Source organism: Schistocerca piceifrons, chromosome 8 (assembly GCF_021461385.2).
Source record: "Schistocerca piceifrons isolate TAMUIC-IGC-003096 chromosome 8, iqSchPice1.1, whole genome shotgun sequence".
NCBI classification, from domain to species: Eukaryota; Metazoa; Arthropoda; class Insecta; order Orthoptera; family Acrididae; genus Schistocerca; species Schistocerca piceifrons.
Window position 1 is genome coordinate 5,312,911 of NC_060145.1, and position 20,055 is coordinate 5,332,965.

Consider the following 20,055-nt stretch of genomic DNA (forward strand, 5'->3'; position numbering starts at 1 on the left):
CACATGTCGAGTTATCGCTGTGAAGGACGCGGAGATGGCGCCTACCCGTGTCCGACAGCATCACTGGCGTCTGACAGCAGTTTGAAAAGGGCCTCGTTGTGGGTCACCATTTGGCCAGCTGGCTGAATCGCGTAGTATCCACATTTCTGAGGTATTTGGACATGACTACAGGCCGACGATGGACAGCGTGGAAACATGAGAGCAGGTTTACTCGTCATCAAGATTCTGGTGGACCACCGCAGAAGAGGGTCGTCGTACTGTGCACATCATAACCCAGTCACACACACAGCTGTCACCTGAGAACAGGTTATGATGGACTTGTTGCAACATTCTCTGTAGTCCCGCAACACTGGTCAGTAGCAAGTAGCAAATGGGGTAGGGAATTATCGTTCCATGCGGAAGCTGCCGATCTACATCTACATCTACATGACTACTCTGCTATTCACATTTAAGTGCTTGGCAGGGGGTTCATCGACAACAATCATAATATCTCTCTACCATTCCACTCCCGAACAGCGCGCGGGAAAAACGAACACCTAAACCCTTCTGTTCGAGCTCTGATTTCTCTTATTTTATTTTGATGATCATTCCTACCTATGTAGGTTGGGCTCAACAAAGTATTTTCGCATTTGGAAGGGAAAGTTGGTGACTGAAATTTCGTAAATAGATCTCGCCGCGACGAAAAACGTCTTTGCTTTAATGACTTCCATCCCAATTCGCGTGTCATATCTGCCACACTCTCTCCCATATTACGTGATAATACAAAACGAGCTGCTCTTTCTTGCACCCTTTCGATGTCCTCCGTCAATCCCACCTGGTAAAGATCTCACACCGCGCAGCAATATTCTAACAGAGGAGGAACGAATGTAGTGTAAGCTGTCTCTTTAGTGGACTTGTTGCATCTTCCAAGTGTCCTGCCAATGAAACGCAACCTTTGGCTCGCCTTCCCCACAATATTATTTATGTGGTCTTTCCAACTGAAGTTGTTCGTAATTTTAACACCCAGGTACTTAGTTGAATTGACAGCCTTGAGAATTGTACCATTTATCGAGTAATCGAATTCCAACGGATGTCTTTTGGAACTCATGTGGATCACCTCACACTTTTCGTTATTTAGCGTCAACTGCCACCTGCCACATCATACAGCAATCTTTTCTAAATCGCTTTGCAACTGATACTGGTCTTTGGGTGACCTTACTAGACGGCAAATTACAGCATCATCTGCGAACAACCTAAGAGAACTGCTCAGATTGTCACCCAGCTCATTTATATAGACCAGGAACAGCAGAGGTCCCAGGACGCTTCCCTGGGGAACACCCGATATCACTTCAGTTTTACTCGATGATTTGCCGTCTATTACTACGAACTGCGATCTTCCTGACAGGAAATCACGAATGCAGTCGCACAACTGAGACGATACCCCATAGGCCCGCAGCTTGATTAGAAGTCGCTTGTGAGGAACGGTGTCAAAAGCTTTCCGGAAATCCAGAAATACGGAATCCACTTGAGATCGCCTGTCGATAGCGGCCATTACTTCGTGCGAATAAAGAGCTAGCTGCGTTGCACAAGAACGATGTTTTCTGAAACCATGCTGATTACGTATCAATAGATCGTTCCCTTCGAGGTGATTCATGTTTGAATACAGTATAACAGATTAACATAAACGGCTGCGACTGGTGTGGTGCTGCGGCGGGAAAGCATAGGCTGGTAATGATGGCGTCGCATTATGTTTACTGATGAATCACGGTTTTACATTATGCCGGATGACCATTAACTATGGCCACGACTTGCGCAGAGGTCCCAATCTTCCAAGCTTTTAGGGAAGTATTTGATGTTATTCCTGGCATTATGGTGTGTGGAGCCATCGTCTATGGCTTCAGGTCACGGCTGGTAGTGATCGAGGGAAGTCCGCGTAATAGCGGTACTTCACGAGCGGCCTGCGTCCTCGTGTGTTACCTCTCATCCAAAAGTCTCGTGGTGCCATGTTTCAGCTTGCTCGTTCACACATGGCGCGCGTCTCCAGGAACTGTCTGCGTTGTGTTGAGGTACTCCCTCCCTTTTTTTTTGTCATCAGTCTGCCTGGTTTGTTGCAGCCAGCCACGAATTCCGCTCGTGTGCCAACCTCTTCGCCGGCCGGAGTGGCCGAGCGGTTCTAGGCGCTACAGTATGGAACCGCACGACCGCTACGGCCGCAGGTTCGAATCCTCCCTCAGGCATGGATGTGTGTAATGTCCTTAGGTTAGTTAGGTTTAAGTAGTTCTGAGTTATACGGCACTGATGACCTCAGATGTTAAGTACCATAGTGCTCAGAGATATTTGAGCCAACTTCATCTCAGAGTAGCACTTGCAACCTACGTCCTCAATTATCTGCTTGACGTATTCCAATCTCTGTCTTCCTCTACAGTTTTTGCCCTCTACAGCTCCCTCTAGTACCATGGAAGTCATTCCTTCATGTCTTAGCAGATGTCCTATCATCCTGTCCCTTCTCCTTATCAGTGTTTTCCACATATTACTTTCCTCTCCGATTCTGCGTAGAACCTCCTCATTCCTTACCTTAACAGTCCACCTAATTTTCGACATTCGTCTGTAACACCACATCTTAAATGCTTCGATTCTCTTCTGTTCTGGTTCTCCCACAGTCCATGTTTCACTGCCATACAGTGCTGTACTCCAGACGTATATTCTCAGAAATTTCTTCCTCAAATTAAGGCCGATATTTGATACTAGATGACTTCTCTTGGCCAGGAATGTCCTTTCTGCCGTCGCCAGTATGCTCTTGATGTCCTCCTTGCCCCGTCCGTCATTGGTTATTTTACTGCCTAGGTAGCAGAATTCCTTAACCCCATCTACTTCGTGACAATCAATCCTGATGTTAAGTTTGTCGCTGTTCTCATTTCTACTACTTCTCATTGCCTTAGTCGTTCTTCGATTGACTCTCAGTCGATACTCCTCATTGGACTGTTCATTCCGTTCAGCAGATCATTTAATTCTTCTTCACTTTCACTCAGGATATCAATGTCATCAGCGAATCGTATCATTGATATCCTTTCACCTTGTATTTTAATTCCACTCCTGAACCTTTCTGTTATTTCCGTCATTGCTTCCTCGATGTACAGATTGAAGAGTAAGGGCGAAAGGCTACAGCCTTGTTTTACACCCTTCTTAATACGAGCACTTCGTTCTTGATCGTCCACTCTTATTATTCCCTCTTGGTTGTTGTACATATTGTATATGACCGTCTCTCCCTATAGCTTACCCCTACTTTTTTCAGAATTTCGAACACCTTGCACCATTTTACATTGTCGAACGCTTTTTCCAGGTCGACAAATCCTATGAGCGTGTCTTGATTTTTGTGTAGTCTTGCTTCCATTGTCAGTCACAAAGTCAGAATCGCCTCTCTCGTGCCTTTACCTTTCCTAAACCCAAGCACATCGTCATCTAGCGCATTCTTAGTTTTGTTTTCGATTCTTCTGTATATTATTCTTGTAAGCAGCTTCGATGCATGAGCTGTTAAGCTGATTGTGCGATAATTCTCGCACTTGTCAGCTCTTGCCGTCTTTGGAATTGTGTGGATGATGCTTTTCCGAAAGTCAGATGGTATATCGCCAGACTCATATATTCTACACACCAACGTGAAAAGTCGTTTTGTTGCCACTTCCCCCAACGATTTTAGAAATTCTGATGGAGTTATCTATCCCTTCTGCCTCATTTGACCCTAATTCCTCCAAGGTACCCCCATGGCCAGTGAAATCCCCAGATCTGTTCGTGACAGAGCGTGTTCGTGACCAGGTCGGACGTCAACTCCGTTGCAGTGCCAGTATGCGGGATATCAGCGACCAGCTGGAACAGTCGTGGGCCAACTTAGGAGAGGACACAACGCCTTTGTGAGACCCTTCTCAACCGAATCAGAGCACGCATCCAAGCCACATAGGTGCACCGTCATTCTGATAAGTGATGTCATACTGCCAAGTTCGTCTCGCTTTTGTAATCACTGAAATAACACGGTGTACCTTTATTTCGTTTCCTCCTCCTCTCTGTGTGCTGTGTGTCAAACCGTATATTTTTAAAAAAAAGTTACGTTACCTGTTTCATCTAAAGTATAGTGAGTCACTTTAACATCCGCGTCGTAGCCTTCCGAAATTGTCACCGAAGCTACCTCAGTGTCAGGCACCTGAAACAGATACAGAGTAACAGATATGTCATCAGGCAACGAAGTGAACAGAAGCTAACCTCCATAGATAGCTCAAGGATGTAGAAATTGCAGTGTTTTCGCTCTTATGTACCAACTGTTTTTAAGAGTGTAAAACATACGTCAGAGAAAAATATGATTGGCTCTTGACGAAATACATTAACTTGTTGTCCTGTGTGTTCTTACCCAGAGCATTTAGTACAGTGTGCTAAGAGAACTCCTTAACTGAGCTATACAGGGTGTTACAAAAAGGTACGACCAAACTTTCAGGAAACATTCCTCACACACAAAGAAAGAAAATATGTTATCTGGATATGTGTCCGGAAACGCCTACTTTCCATGTTAGAGCTCATTTTATTACTTCTCTTCAAATCACATTAATCATGGAATGGAAACACACAGCAACAGAACGAACCAGCGTGACTTCAAACACTTTGTTACAGGAAATGTTCAAAATGTCCTCCGTTAGCGAGGATACTTGCATCCACCCTCCGACGCATGGAATCCCTGATGCGCTGATGCAGCCCTGGAGAATGGCGTATTGTATCACAGTCGTCCACAATACGAGCACGAAGAGTCTCCACATTTGGTACCGGGGTTGCGTAGACAAGAGCTTTCAAATGCCCCCATGAATGAAAGTCAAGAGGGTTGAGGTCAGCAGAGCGTGGAGGCCACGGAATTGGTCCGCCTCTACCAATCTATCGGTCACCGAATCTGTTGTTGAGAAGCGTACGAACACTTCGACTGAAATGTGCAGGAGCTCCATCGTGCATGAACCACATGTTGTGTCGTACTTGCAAAGGCGCATGTTCTAGCAGCAAAGGTAGAGTATCCCGTATGAAATCATGATAACGTGCTCCATTGAGTGTAGGTGGAAGAACATGGGGCCCAATCAAGACATCACCAACAATGCCTGCCCAAACGTTCACAGAAAATCTGTGTTGATGACGTGATTGCACAATTGCGTGCGGATTCTCGTCAGCCCACACATGATGATTGTGAAAATTTACAGTTTGATCACGTTGGAATGAGGCCTCATCCGTAAAGAGAACATTTGAACTGAAATGAGCATTGACGCATTGTTGGATGAACCATTCGCAGAAGTGTACCCGTGGAGGCCAATCAGCTGCTGATAGTGCCTGCACGCGCTGTACATGGTACAGAAACAACTGGTTCTCCCGTAGCTCTCTCCATACAGTGACGAGGTCAACGTTACCTTGTACAGCAGCAACGTCTCTGACGCTGACATTAGGGTTATCGTCAACTGCACGAAGAATTGCCTCGGCAGTTGCAGGTGTCCTTGTCGTTCTAGGTCTTCCCCAGTCGCGAGTCGTAGGCTGGAATGTTCCGTGCTCCCTAAGACGCCGATCAATTGCTTCGAAAGTCTTCCTGTTGGGACACCTTCGTTCTGGAAATCTGTCTCGATACAAACGTACCGCGCCACGGCTATTGCGCCGTGCTAATCCATACATCAAATGGGCATCTGCCAACTCCGCATTTGTAAAAATTGCACTGACTGCAAAACCACGTTCGTGATGAACACTAACATTTTGATGCTTCGTATTGATGTGCTTGATGCTAGTACTGTAGAGCAATGAGTCGCATGTCAACACAAGCACCGAATTCAACATTACTTTCCTTCAATTGGGCCAACTGGCGGTGAATCGAGGAGGTACAGTACATACTGACGAAACTAAAATGAGCTCTAAGATGGAAACTAAGCGTTTCTGGACACATGTCCACATAACATCTTTTCTTTATTTGTGTGTGAGGAATGTTTCCTGAAAGTCTGGCCGTATCTCTTTGTAACACCCTGTATATCATATCCTTGTGATTGTCTTGTGGTTTTAGTTTCTTAGGAAAGGAATACCGAATGACTCTCCTTCTTTCTTCATTCAAAACTTGCCCTTCGAAGTTCGGTTCAGGAAAATGTACACACACACACACACACACACACACACACACACACACACACACACTTGTGATGACCATAGCTATGTAATGGAACTTGGCAAGGCAATGAGAGATATTCTTCTTTGTCTTACTTGCATTTATAAAAAAAATAGATTAAATCATTCACTTTTTGGGCCTTCCTACATTGCTACTTACCTCTGACTTGTATTTTCATAGTTTTTTGTTTGCGGTACATTCTAGAGCCATTGATTTGCTATTTCCATTGCCATCCGCATTCTTAAATATTTTGATTTAAAGCCAGTCATGTTACTCTCCTTTTAGCTGGCCTTATTCTGTGTCTTCATGGGTTTGGTTGGATATCTTTCTGGATTTTTTAAGGGCAGAGGATGGCCGGATTCCGTACACGTCACCACCCTTAGATCCCGACACCTCCACTTTAGGGACGGAATTTGTGCGCCTGTGTGTCTAGCATTATCCAACATGAAAGTGTGCGAACGCTTTCTACAAGTATACGAATCGCGTAACTGAGGTCGTTAATCCACACGGCGGTTTTGATCCAGAGCTAGCCCGGCTCTCCGAATCTTGGAGCGGCGTGATGGAGCTCGCGGCTATGAGGACACGGCTGCCATTAGTCCTAATGCTGCACTCTAATTTCCAGTTCTGCTCGTGTTTCTATATTTCGCTATCTTATCAGCTGTTTATGCCTGGATGTGTGAAAAGCTTCGTTTCCTCACTTTGGATGCTTAGAGTATCCTTTGTTATTGTTTCCAAAGTACTTCTTCCATTCACTACAACAGAGAGTAATATTCAACAGTTGTCCTTTCTTTACGTTCTTTTGTAATGCTATTGCGATAGTGCCATTCACTAAGATCGATATCTCTGTCTCATGCCAGAAATTAGTTCTATCTTCAGGTGATTTACTGGATCCTATATACTTAAAATTTGTTACTGGCGCTGCTATTTTTCCACATTTTAGAATTTTTGACTTAATTTTGCTTTCATCACCAAATGTTATCCTTTTTGTTTTGCTATCTGGTAGGTGCTGTAAGTTGAGTAGCACCAGCACTGTGTGTCGCTGCTAGTGCATTAAGAGCAGTGCCACGGCTGCTGCAGAATGGTCGTGGAATCTAGTGAGCGCAGAGGTGACCAAAACACCGTTGCGGGCAGGAGCAGCCTGGTTCCACACTGCAGGCCAGGGGCCAGCGGTCGCGGAACCGACGACGCAGCGGAGGGGCTGGACGCCCACGACGACGGCGGACCTTTTCCTGTGCCTCTGGTTTCCGCCTTGTTCTGGTGTACGTGGTTGGAAGCGGTAACTCGGCGCAACAGCTAGTTACTGAACCTGCATACTCACCCACCAATTCCGGCCAGAGTCATGCCACTCTGGCAGCGCCATCTACGAGGGAAGGAGTACACCTGGCGGCACGGTGACGTCATTCTGCGAGCAGCTACCACGAGACTCGGGCTGCACCACCTACGAGCCCACTACTGGCTCTAAGGTTCTTGGCGCGTTCCAGCTGGTGGGCTACCTTCAGGCTCACTCGAGTTGCAGCCAGCCTTGTGTAGTGAAGGGCACGCATTAGTGACCAGGGCGGGGCAGTCATTTCGGCCACTGTACTTATGCAGGCGAACTGACACTGTACGCCTCTGCTTTCTACATCTACATCTACATGATTACTCTGCAATTCACATTTAAGTGCTTGGCGGAGGGTTCATCGAAACAAAATCATACTATCTCCCTACCATTCCACTCCCGAACAGCGCGCGGGAGAAACGAACACCTAAACCTTTCTGTTCGAGCTCTGATTTCTCTTATTTTATTTTGATGATCATTCCTACCTATGTAGGTTGGGCTCAACAAAATATTTTCGCATTCGGAAGGAATGTTGGTGACTGAAATTTCCTAAATAGATCCCGCCGCGACGAAAGACGTCTTTGCTTTAATGACTTCCATCCCAACTCGCGTGTCATATCTGCCACACTCTCTCCCCTATTACGTGATAATACAAAACGAGCTGCCCTTTTTTGCACCCTTTCGATGTCCTCCGTCAATCCCACCTGGTAAGGATCCCACACCGCCCAGCAATATTCTAAGAGAGGACGAACGAGTGTAGTGTAAGCTGTCTCTTTAGTGGACTTGTTGCATCTTCCAAGTGTTATGCCAATGAAACGCAACCTTTGGCTCGCCTTCCCCACAATATTATCTATGTGGTCTTTCCAAATGAAGTTGTTCGTAATTTTAACACCCACGTACTTAGTTGAATTGACAGCCTTGAGAATTGTACTATTTATCGAGTAAACGAATTCCAACGGATTTCTGTTAGAACTCATGTGGATCACCTCACACTTTTCGTTATTTAGCGTCAACTGCCACCTGCCACACCAGGACGCTTCCCTGGGGAACACCCGATATCACTTCAGTTTTACTCGATGATTTGCCGTCCATTACTACGAACTGCGACCTTCCTGACAGGAAATCACAAATCCAGTCGCACAACTGAGACGGTACCCAATAGGCCCGCAGCTTGATTAGAAGTCGCTTGTGAGGAACGGTGTCAAAAGCTTTCCGGAAATCCAGAAATACGGAATCCACTTGAGATCGTCTGTCGATAGCGGCCATTACTTCGTGCGAATAAAGAGCTAGCTGCGTTGCACAAGAGCGATGTTTTCTGAAACCATGCTGATTACGTATCAATAGATCGTTCCTTTCGAGGTGATTCAAAATGTTTGAATACAGTATATGCTCCAAAACCCTACTGCAAACCGACGTCAATGATATAGGTCTGTAGTTCGATGGATTACTCCTACTACCCTTATTAAACACTGGAGCGACCTGCGCAATTTTCTAATCTGTAGGTACAGATCTATCGGTGAGCGAGCGGTTGTATACGATTGGTAAGTAGGGAACTATTGTATCAGCGTAATCTGAAAGGAACCTAATCGGTATACAATCTGGACCTGAAGACTTGCCCGTATCAAGCGATTTGAGTTATTTAGGAACCCCTAAGGCATCTACTTCTAATAAACTCATGCTAGCAGCTGTTCGACGGTAAACACCGTGTCTGCCCCATCAAACCCTGCCCTGAACAGCAGAGTCACGCCAAGACGGTGCACATGGTTTCGTCGATATCGCATATCAGCATTTAGGCCCTGCCGCCATAGGGCTCTGGCCGCCTATTGCGTTATCCCGTCTCTAGTGACCTTGATGTCGATGGGACATTAAACCCTAATGTTCCTTCCTTCCTTCTCTCTGCTGTCAGCACACACCGAGGGGGCGTTACCTCTATGGAATGACTCTACGCGTGGAGTAGCCTGTTTCATGTGTTGATGATGTTTTCTTTAACCACCACAGTCAACATCCTGAGGACAACACACCACCTCAACTCAACACTGTCACTGCAGAGGCCGTAGATCTTGAGCGTCTACATTCTGGTGTCAGAACCATCTCTGAGGCAGCCAGACCCAGCATTACGTCACAGCCGCACCGGCTGATTCGAGCCTAACAGTGGGGTGAGTGGACTCTTTTTTTTTTTCTCCTACAAAACGAGACAGTTATTGTAACATGAGAATAATATTTATGGAGCGGGTGGAGCTGGCTGATTTGTCCCAATTCCACAGCTATACTAAGGACCAGAATTTGTAATCAGCAAAGTGCTTGCAGTGCAGAGAATTATGCACCATGTGTTGAGTCGCACCATCATTTATTTCAACAGCTTCGTTTGCAGCACCCTTCATTGACTCACGTGCAACAGATTCCAGAGCAGCTCCAATAAATCCTGCATACTTGTCGATTTTACAAGGTGAGCGTGGCATATTCATCACGGCACACATTGTTTCTGTTGCAGTGTGTCGTTTGCCAATAGCTCTCAATCCATAAAACCACCTAACATCTTTACACTTATCAGAATTACAAAATGAATGAGTATATCTAACAACTGGCACAATTAATGATATGTTTTCTGGCTAGTCCATTAGATAGCTCACAGTCTTAATGTAAACTAATTGGCCCTCCACATATTTTACAACACACAAATTCATGTAAGACCTTTGTTAGGATGTGTAAATCTATCAGAATATAACCTAACCTACCATTTACACCACTTTCGTTTTGAGGAAATTGTGTATCACAACGTTTTATGTTAATCTTCGAAGCACTCATGGGTGTTTCTCTAGATACTGACGAGTTTGCCTGTATTTCATTGTCTGTAACTTCAAACGCCACACGTTGAACACAATGTTTCCCTTTATTCGAAAATCTATTACCATGAAAGATACCTTTCTTAAAAACACTGTTTTGGCGTCATACTTTACTTTTTGAGACATTTACCAATCTAGTCGTCACTTTTCCTCGGAAAAAAGTTAGCACTTCGACATGCAACGCGTGTTTATACTATAAAACGATAGGACACTGTTTTTGACAGTGCTACCAATACAAAGACGTAATTTAACCTTTGTAACACAGCAATCCACAGCCTTCTACATAAAAAAATACCGATTTCATTAGATCTTGAAGAAATGCACGTAAAAATTTTAACATTTTGAACCTGTGTAGATTATATCTAAAAAAATAAAATGAAACACTTCCTATGTGACCAGAATGAGATTTTCACTCTGCAGCGGAGTGTGCGCTGATATGAATCTTCCTGGCAGATTAAAACTGTGTGCCGGACCGAGACTCGAACTCGGGACCTTTGCCTTTCGCGGGCAAGTGCTTTACCAACTTTTTTTTTTACTTTTTTTTATTTTGCATTTCGTTCGTTATTGATCGTTATGTTTGGTCGTTGCGGACGTCGCAAGACATCCTGTTCAAGTTTGGGGGTTGATCCTTCCACTCAGTTTTTTAATACAGAGCCCAACCGGCTCTCTGACTGAACACACTGAGCTACCGTGCCGGCGTCCATTTTGTTCGTTATTGATCGTTGTGTTTGGTCGTTGCGGACGTCGCAAGACATCCTGTTCAAGTTCGGTGGTTGATCCTTCCACTCAGTTTTTTATTACAGAGGCCAACCGGCTCTCTGACCGAACACGCTGAGCTACCGTGCCGGCTTAGTTCGTTTAATCTGCTCGGGGCGGACGTCGTAAGACATCCATTTAAGTTCGTTGTTGATCTGTTAACTCAGTTTTTTTATTACAGAGGGCACATTACTCTCTGACGGAACACGCTGAGCTACCGTGTCGGCAGCAAGTGTTAATTTCTACCCAAGCACGACTCACGCCCCGTCCTCAGAGCTTTACTTCTGCCAGTACCTCGTCTCCTACCTTCCAAACTTTACAGAAGCTCTCCTGTGAGCCTTGCAGAACTAGCACTCCTGAAAGAAAGGATATTGCGGAGACATGGCTTAGCCACAGCCTGGGGGATGTGAAAATCTCATTCTGGAAACATCCCCCAGGCTGTGGCTAAGCCATGTCTCCGCAATATCCTTTCTTTCGTGATTGCTAGTTCTGCAAGGTTCGCAGGAGAGCTTCTGTAAAGTTTGGAAGGTAGGAGACGAGATACTGGCAGAAGTAGAACTGTGAGGACGGGCTGTGAGTCGTGCTTGGGTAGCTCAGTTGGTAGAGCACTTGCCCACAAAAGGCAAAGGTCCCGAGTTCGAGCCTCGGTCCGGCACACAGTTTTAATCTACCAGGAAGTTTCACTTCCTATGTGAGTTTATGAGTGACATATATATTATTTTATTCGGAAAATGGCAGATTTTATAATGAGATAAAAACCCGAAAATGTTAAACAAAATATTTTCCGTTCTACTCCCCTTGGGGCCGCACGGTAGTTCTCTGGCGGAGCATGAACAGGGGGGATGGCCACAAGTTAGGGGCGGGCTGAGTGCGCGCCTCTGCAGCCTGGCGGACCGCGTGTCCACGAGCCGGCATACCTGGCACGTTCCAAGTGTCGTATTCATGATCTGTGGAACAAGCACCGACTGGCCCCGGTTTCACAGCGCAGACGGCGGCAGCGAGCCAACTGCAGGAGGACACCACTCCCCGGGTACAAGGTGCCTTCCCGTCACCAACGAGAGTTCGCCCACCAACCTGTTACAGGAGTGGCACAGGCAACAGGCAACCAACACACTACCAGTCACTGCTAGAGTTGGCTTCCCATTAGCCGCCGAGGTAGCGCAGGGAACAGAGTACCGTACAGCCTCCATAACAGCCTCTTCAAATTGTCCCATGACATCACAAATATGTGACGACGCTAGCCACCAAGTAACCGAAAATGACAGTATTTCTGGATTTCCGGAAGGCTTTCGACACTGTACCATACAAGCGGCCTGTAGTGGAATTGCGTGGCTACGGAATATCGTCTCAGTTATGTGACTGGGTTAGTGATTTCCTGTCAGGGAGGTCACACTTCGTAGTAACTGGCGGAAAGTTATCGAGTAAACTAGGAGTGATTTCTGGCATTCCGCAACGTAGTGTTACAGGCCCTTTCCTGTTCCTTATCTCTATAAACGATTTGCGAGGCAATCTGAGCAGCCGTCTTCGGTTGTTTGCAGATCACGCTGTCGTTTATTGTCCAGTAAAGTCACCAGAAGATCGAAACAAATCTCAAAACGATTTAGAAAAGATACCTGTATGGTGCGAAACCCCTAAATAACGAAAAGTGTGAGGTCATCCACATGAGTGCTACAAGGAATCCGTTAAACTTCGTTCACACGGTAAATCAGTCAAATCTAAAGGCCGTAAATTCAACTAAATACCTAGGAATTACAATTACCAACAACTTAAATTGCAAGGAACACATAGTAAATGTTCTGGGGAGGGCTAACCAAAGACTGCGTTTTCTCGGCAGAACACTTAGGATATGGAACAGATATACTAAGGAGACTGCTTAGACTACACTTGTCCGTCCTCTTTCAGAATATGTCTGTGCGGTGTGGGATCGTTACCAGATAGGATCGACGGAGTACATCGAAAAGGTTCTTAGAGGGGCAGCACGTTTTGTATTATAGCGAAGTAGGGGAGAGAGTGTCACTTAAATGAAACAGGATTTTGGATGGACGTCATTAAAATAAAGGCGTTTTCCGTTGCGGAGGAATCTTCTCACGAAATTCAAGTCACCAACATTCTCTTCCGAATGCTAAAATATTTTGTTGACGCCGACCTACTTAGGGAGAAGCGATCACCATGATAAAATAAGGGAAACCAGAGCTCATAAGGAAAGATATAGGTGTTCCTTCTCTCCGTGAGCTATACGAGATTGGAATAATAGAGAATTGTTAAGGTGGTTCGATGAACCCTCTACCAGGCACTTAAATGTGATTTGCTGAGTGTCGATGTAGATGTAGGTGTAGATGGAGGAAAACAGTCACCAGTAGACAGCAGTGAACTGGCGTGAAGCAGTTACAGTGACTCGACCCAATAGCGAAAATTATATTGTCGAAAATGACATCGGCCGTAGAAGCCTACGAACCTGTATCATGTGTTTATAGTTTCTACTAAATGTTTAAGGTGCACCTCCCCGTTACCCAGTTTTCATGTATCTGGAGTGAGATCTTACCCAGTTAATGTGTTATATTAGGACCCTGGTTACTCTGCAAAGTAATGTAAACTAAGGGAAGAACACCTGCTGACGATATTTCGGAAAGATAGTCACATATTCCAAAAGCGAATTTGGTTAACTAAATGTTGCAAAATTTCGTTATGGATGCAGAAAGCATACCTCCTAGCGCCTACAAGGCGGAACAGAACAGCGCCTGACAGCTCCGTGAAAAGCTGTCGACGCTGAGTGTGTTGAGCCAGTGTACTCACTATCTCGTCCGCGGCGACTGTCTTGTGAGACGCAGCATCCTGAAACCTGGGAGCCGTGGGGGGCGACGTCTGCTGGTTCACGTTGATGGTGATGGTGGCCTGAGTAGACGAAAGCTGAGGAGAGCCGTTGTCCTGCGGAAAATAAAATACACACAATGGCACCACAAAATACTGTAGCGCAAGAAAACTGTGGGCTAACATGGTAATACGTTCGTTTAAAATTACTGCGGCGTCCTACACAAATCTCTAATAACTCTGAATGTCTGTTGTAGAGCGGAGCAACCAGAGAAGTGGATCTAAGTGAAACAGTTCTCAAAGACGTAGGACAAATTTTTTATACGTGTCTTCGTTTAATCATTAGTTAAAAAGCTTATAACGAATACAAAACTTTTGGTAACATTTTCGGAGAACAGCGATCTTGTAAGCGATATGAAATTGGTGAAACACAGTCTAGGTCGCAATGGTTGTTTTATTTAAAATGAACGGTTTCGGCCTAGACTTAAGCCATATTCAGGAAAGCACCATCAGCCAAAGTTGACGATGTTCAGAACAGTCGGTTTCAGCGACTGTCGTCTACTGACTGTTGCAGTCTAGACTGTTTTTCACTAATTTTTACAATGAATATTTACGTGGACGTATGCTACTTGCATACGATAATTCAAGGCTGTTATAGACAAGCAGCAACAAAAAAGAAAATCAATTTGCAAGGTATATTGTACGTGCACAGGTCGCACCAATGGCAATGAAGCTGGGCCGAAGTCATATCCTACATCTCGTTCAGCTCACATGATACACACATCCTAACAACACAAGTGAAGCACACAGAAGACTTTGTAATGTTGTCGCATTAATTTGTTCTGAAAGCGGTGCTGATATTCAAGACCATAAAAGTGGGTTAAAAGCTGTGAGCTATCTGAGGAAGTTAACCTTGCATTACTGCGCAACTGTTTCACCAGGTATCCAGTCTAGCTTACCAAATTCCCAACCAGACTAACATTAGTTATAATCTTTTAGTACTCATCTTACGATAAAAAGAAATAAATCAGTTTATATTTGGACATTTATTTTAACATTGATCATTGTTCCGTTATAATTTCAGCATATCAAACTTGATTCATAACTAAACTGGTGCCTTATTTAGGATTGTGTAAATGTGAGTTTGTAATCTTACGGAACACATCAAATAGGGAGTCAAGATTGGGAGACTACATAAAACACTGCATTCATAAAATAAAATAACACACGAAGAACGTTGAAACATATGCAAGAGGAAATTAACCACAACCAACCGATTCAATTTTCACCCAAAGAAGTTACGTCCGTAGCGCAATCCTGTCGGTCACGTAATTACCACACACTGGTATACTAAATTCATACTAACTCTCTGTGAAATCTTCCCGAAAAGAATAGCTGAGGGCTACTTTGATGATTACACCACATGCTTCACGTGGTCAACTTGGTTTACACAAAGAGTGCAACTCCACAATAATTTTGATAATTAAAATAAATTACATCGAAACGAAATTTACAAAAGAAAAACCTCGAACTGGTCTTACTATTAACCTGATGGGTCAAACAATTGTATAAGCACATGGTACTGGTCTCGCAACGTACACCCCACGTGGGTTGAACATAAAGAAAAGTTGCTATATTGAAACATATTGTCAAGACGAGACGTTATAATCTCATCCACATTCGCATTTAAGCTCGATGATCTTAGTTAGAGTTACTGATCAACACGTGGTTCCACTTTACTCACAAAGTAGTGACAAATCAACTACCGGAAGACATTCTGAACTTTGCACTCGAATTACACTGCGTTGCAATTTAAGATAACATTAGATCTTTTAGAGCTAAACCTGAAATAAAGGTGATTAAATTTTCAGTCAGGCTGAACTTAAGAAATCCATTGTCCTACGGACTTAGCAGACACGCGCTTAGCCGGAGATCTTACCACTTCAGACGCTCGCCGCGGACAGACTGATCTGCTGGGCTCCTACCTAGCGTGCTAACAGATACAAACGGAAGTGACCAGAGGGGCAGCTTCCTATACCAACATGACAAGGGACGGACAGGACCATACTAAGAATAGAAACCTCTTTGCTTTTAGAAAGCGTAGCTATCTGTTCCGACGTTGGTCCTACTGTTCTCTAGCTGACAGGCTTGTCTGCTACCCTCAAGCATGCAACTAGAAATACATTTGCTCATTCATTCTTTCACACAGAAGGGAAGGGGGATGACAGTATCTTATCATATACAGTATATAAAAGAAAGCGGATGTAGGTTCCGTATGAGACTGTGTGACATGCATTACATATAAACTGTGTTTTAAAGTGTAGTAGTGTGACAGATCGTTCTTGTTTATGTGTAAAAGTAACACGTTCCACTACTCAGTCTCCTCCCAGATAGAAACGCCACAGTAAATTTAGAAGAGGAATTTATGCCGCAAATGACAACAGATTTAAGAAATTAACATGAAAGGAATCCAACAGAGACCTTTCAACGTGGTCCGATGTCAATGTATCGTCCTATGCGTACACACCAGCGGTGAGCACGTAAATGCTTAGAACTGCAATTCTCCGTGACACCTAGAACGCCGACAAGAGTGCACTGGCGTGGTTCGAGTTTAGTGTTGTTACCGGGAATGGTACGATACATGGACATACGTGAACAGCGACAGATGTTGAGTGAAGGACAGGCATATGTCGTGCGCTCGTGTGATACAGTATCATCAGCGCGAGTTGGTCGCCATGTGGCCAGCTGGTCAAATGGCACGATTCGCAGATTTGTGAGGTATTCAGAAATGGCAGTGGTCCGGTGCTGGACTGCACTGGAACGCGAGGGCAGGAGTACGCTTCAAGTTTCCAGTAGCCCAAGCTTCGCCACCACAAGGGAGAATGGCCGTATTGTGCGTTAATCACATGGTAACTCCCTCACATCTAGTTTTCCACGAGGTCAGTTTCTGGCCAGTTTATCCATTCTTCTGGGAATGATTCGTGTTAGAGTTTTCCCACCACATTATATTAAACCATGTTCTTGAATTCTGTCAAGGGAATGATGCAATCCGACATGTCGAAACCTACGCTGAAATTTTTCGCTCAGGAGCAATACATCGAAAGAAATGCACTGTTCAAATGTTAGATGCTACGGTGCACTGGAAGAAATTTCTTTAAAAAATGTTAAAGTTAATCATTTTTGCCGCACGAAGAACCGCTTATAACTGCAGTTTGTGCAGCCCTGACTGCTTAGGCCGTCATCGAATAAGCAGACGAAGCCGCGACAGGGGGAAAGTATTGCTGCGTAGCGCAAAGTCCAAAGTGCACACACTGGAGTTTTAAGCACATAGGCTAAACTATACCAACACTGCACCATTTCATTAATTTTTTGAATGGCTTGCAGTTCGTCAGCAGGTAAGCTTTTGCAGATGAAGTTGTTACACAACTGGGTAGCAAAGGAAAGAAAATCGAGGCAGTGCATGATATTACATTACAGACGACTTCCATCAAAGGGGACTCTAATTTGCTGGAATTAAATACACACATCAAAAAAAGTTTTGCATCAACTCGGTTCCGAGAGTCCCGGAAGAGATCAACATAAACATCGTTTCCGCCCTTTTTATTGCACATGAAAACCACACATTGCATGTTGTACCACCATACAGCGAGACCCTCAGAGATGGTGGTGGTCCAGATTGCTGTACACACCGGTACCTCAAATACTCAGTAGCATGTCCTCTTGCATTGATGTATGCCTGCATACTATCCACACGTTTCTCAAGGCACTGTTGGTCCAGATTGTCCTACTCCTAAAAGGCGACTCGGCGTAGATCCCTCAGTGTAGTTGGTGGGTCACGTCGAACATAAACAGTCCTTTTCAATGCATCCTAGGCATATTCGATAGGGTTCATTTCTGGAGAACATGCTGGCCACTCTAGACGAGCGATGTCTTTATCCTGAAGGAAGTCATTCACAAGATGTGCACGATGGGGGCACGAATTGTCGTCCATGAAGACGAATGCCTCGCCAATATGCTGCCGATATGGTTGCACTATCGGTCTTAGGATGGAAATCACGTATCGTGCATTCGTTACGGCGCCTTCCGTAACCACCAACGGCGTACGTCGGCTACACATAATGCCACCTCAAAACAACGGGGGACGTCCACCTTGCTGCACTCGCTGGGCAGTGTGTCTAAGGCCTTCAATCTAACCGGGTTGCCTCCAAGCACGTCTCTAACGATTGTCTCGTTGAAGACATATGCGACACTGATCGGTGAAGAGAACGTGATGCCAATCCTGAGCGGTCCATTCGGCATGTTGGTTGGGCCCATCTGTACCGCATTGCACGGTGTCGTTGTTGCAAAGATCGACCTCGACATGGACGTCGGGAGTGAAGTTGAGCATTATGCAGCCTACGGTGCATAGTTTGAGTCGTAACACGACGTCCTGTGGCTGCACGAAAAGCATTATTCAACAAGGAGGTGTTGCTGTCAGGGTCCCTCCGAGACATAATCCTAGGTAGCGGTCATCCACTGCAGTAGTGGCCCTTGGGCGGCCTGAGTGAGGCATGCCATCGAAAGTTCATGTCTCTCTGCATCCCCTCCATGTCCGAACAACATCGCTTTCGTTCAGTGCGAGACGCCTGGACACCTCCCTTGTTGACAGCCCTTCCTGGCAGAAAGTAACAATGCGGACGCGATCGAGCCGCTGTATTGACCGTCTATGCATGGTTGAACTACAGACAACACTTGCCGTGTACCTCCTTCCTGGTGGAATGACTGGAACTGATCGGCTGTCGGACCCCCTCCGTCTAATAGGCGCTGCTCATGCATGGTTGTTTACATCTCTGGGCGGGCTTAGTGGCATATCTGAACAGATAAAGGGACCGTGTCTGTGATATAACATCCACAGTCAATGTTTATAGTCAGCAGTTCTGGGAACCGAGGTGATGCAAAAGGTTTTTTGATGTGTGTATTTTTTGTAACAATTCCAATAGCACAGTCCTTACGATAACTTTTGAGTAATGTATATTTTGCTAATAATGAAACAGTTACTTGTTTTTATAATTAAATTTTCTCGAGATATTCGAGTCTCATCTTTCTCTACGATAATGATGGAAGCTGAAGAAATGGATTAAATTTTGTATCACAGCTAGGCGTCGAACCTTGGTCTGTTTCCGTCTTAGGGAGGAATGCTAGTCCGCAGCTCGTGGTCGTGCGGTAGCATTCTCGCTTCCCACGCCCGGGTTCCCGGGTTCGATTCCCGGCGGGGTCAGGGATTTTCTCTGCCTCGTGATGACTGGGTGTCGTGTGCTGTCCTTAGGTTAGTTAGGTTTAAGTAGTTCTAAGTTCTAGGGGTCTGATGACCATAGATGTTAAGTCCCATAGTGCTCAGAGCCATTTGAACCATTTTTGAGGAATGCTAAACCATTACACCGCGCAGCACTATGGCTAGGGTTCTTCCACGGACAACCCAAGTTAAATGCACTCAGCAACACAAACTTCAGTTCACATCTTCTGATTATTTTCCCCCTCTTAGATCGTCACTAAGACGAGACTCAAATATCTGGAGGAAAATTTAATTATAAGATCTATAGATCAGTTACACCTGAGGTACAGCATCTCCCCATCACGTCCAATGCCCGAGTGCCTCAACAATGGTGACGATTTAAGAGGGGAAAGTAAGCAGAAGATGTGAACTGAAGTTTGTGTTCGGCAGGGCTTCTAGCGTAGGCAGTCCGTGCAGCAGCGCGGGCGGTCTAGTGGCGGTGTGATGGTCAGCATTCTGCTCTAGTGAGGAGGAAGACCTGGGTTCAAGTCTCGGCTGTAGTGCAAATTTTAATTCATATCCTCAGCTTCCATCATTATCATACTTACTTGCTCATTCCGTGTGGTCGTTACAAAAATGCGAAGCATCTATTGGATTACGAAAACAAACCTTTTCCTTTCACCTTTCATATCTGGAAAATATTAATGCATTCAGGCACTTCACAACAATTACTAGTTTTATCTATATAAAACAAGAACGAAGTAAGGAATGGTCGTGGCCGCTATTCTGCACACTGTGCTCCGTACCAGAAGGTAAACAATATTGTACCACTGATAACCTGAAATGACAAAGAGCTGTCGTAAATTGTACTGTCCGACAATTCTCTAAAAAATGCTTTGCACTGCTGGAAAATATTTTTATCGAGAGGCTGAATCACGTT

At 45.0% G+C, this 20,055-nt stretch overlaps 1 protein-coding gene across 1 annotated transcript in view; it reads right to left on the minus strand.

Moving 5' to 3' along the window:
• Positions 1-20,055, minus strand: part of LOC124711481 (proteoglycan 4-like) — a 131,324-nt gene that overhangs the window by 79,745 nt on the left and 31,524 nt on the right. The window contains exons 3-4 of the mRNA XM_047241589.1: positions 13,850-13,981; positions 4,084-4,171 (exon numbers count right to left, since the gene is read on the minus strand). Coding sequence (XP_047097545.1) covers positions 4,084-4,171; positions 13,850-13,981 — 220 coding nt within the window. The remainder of the gene's footprint in view (positions 1-4,083; positions 4,172-13,849; positions 13,982-20,055) is intronic.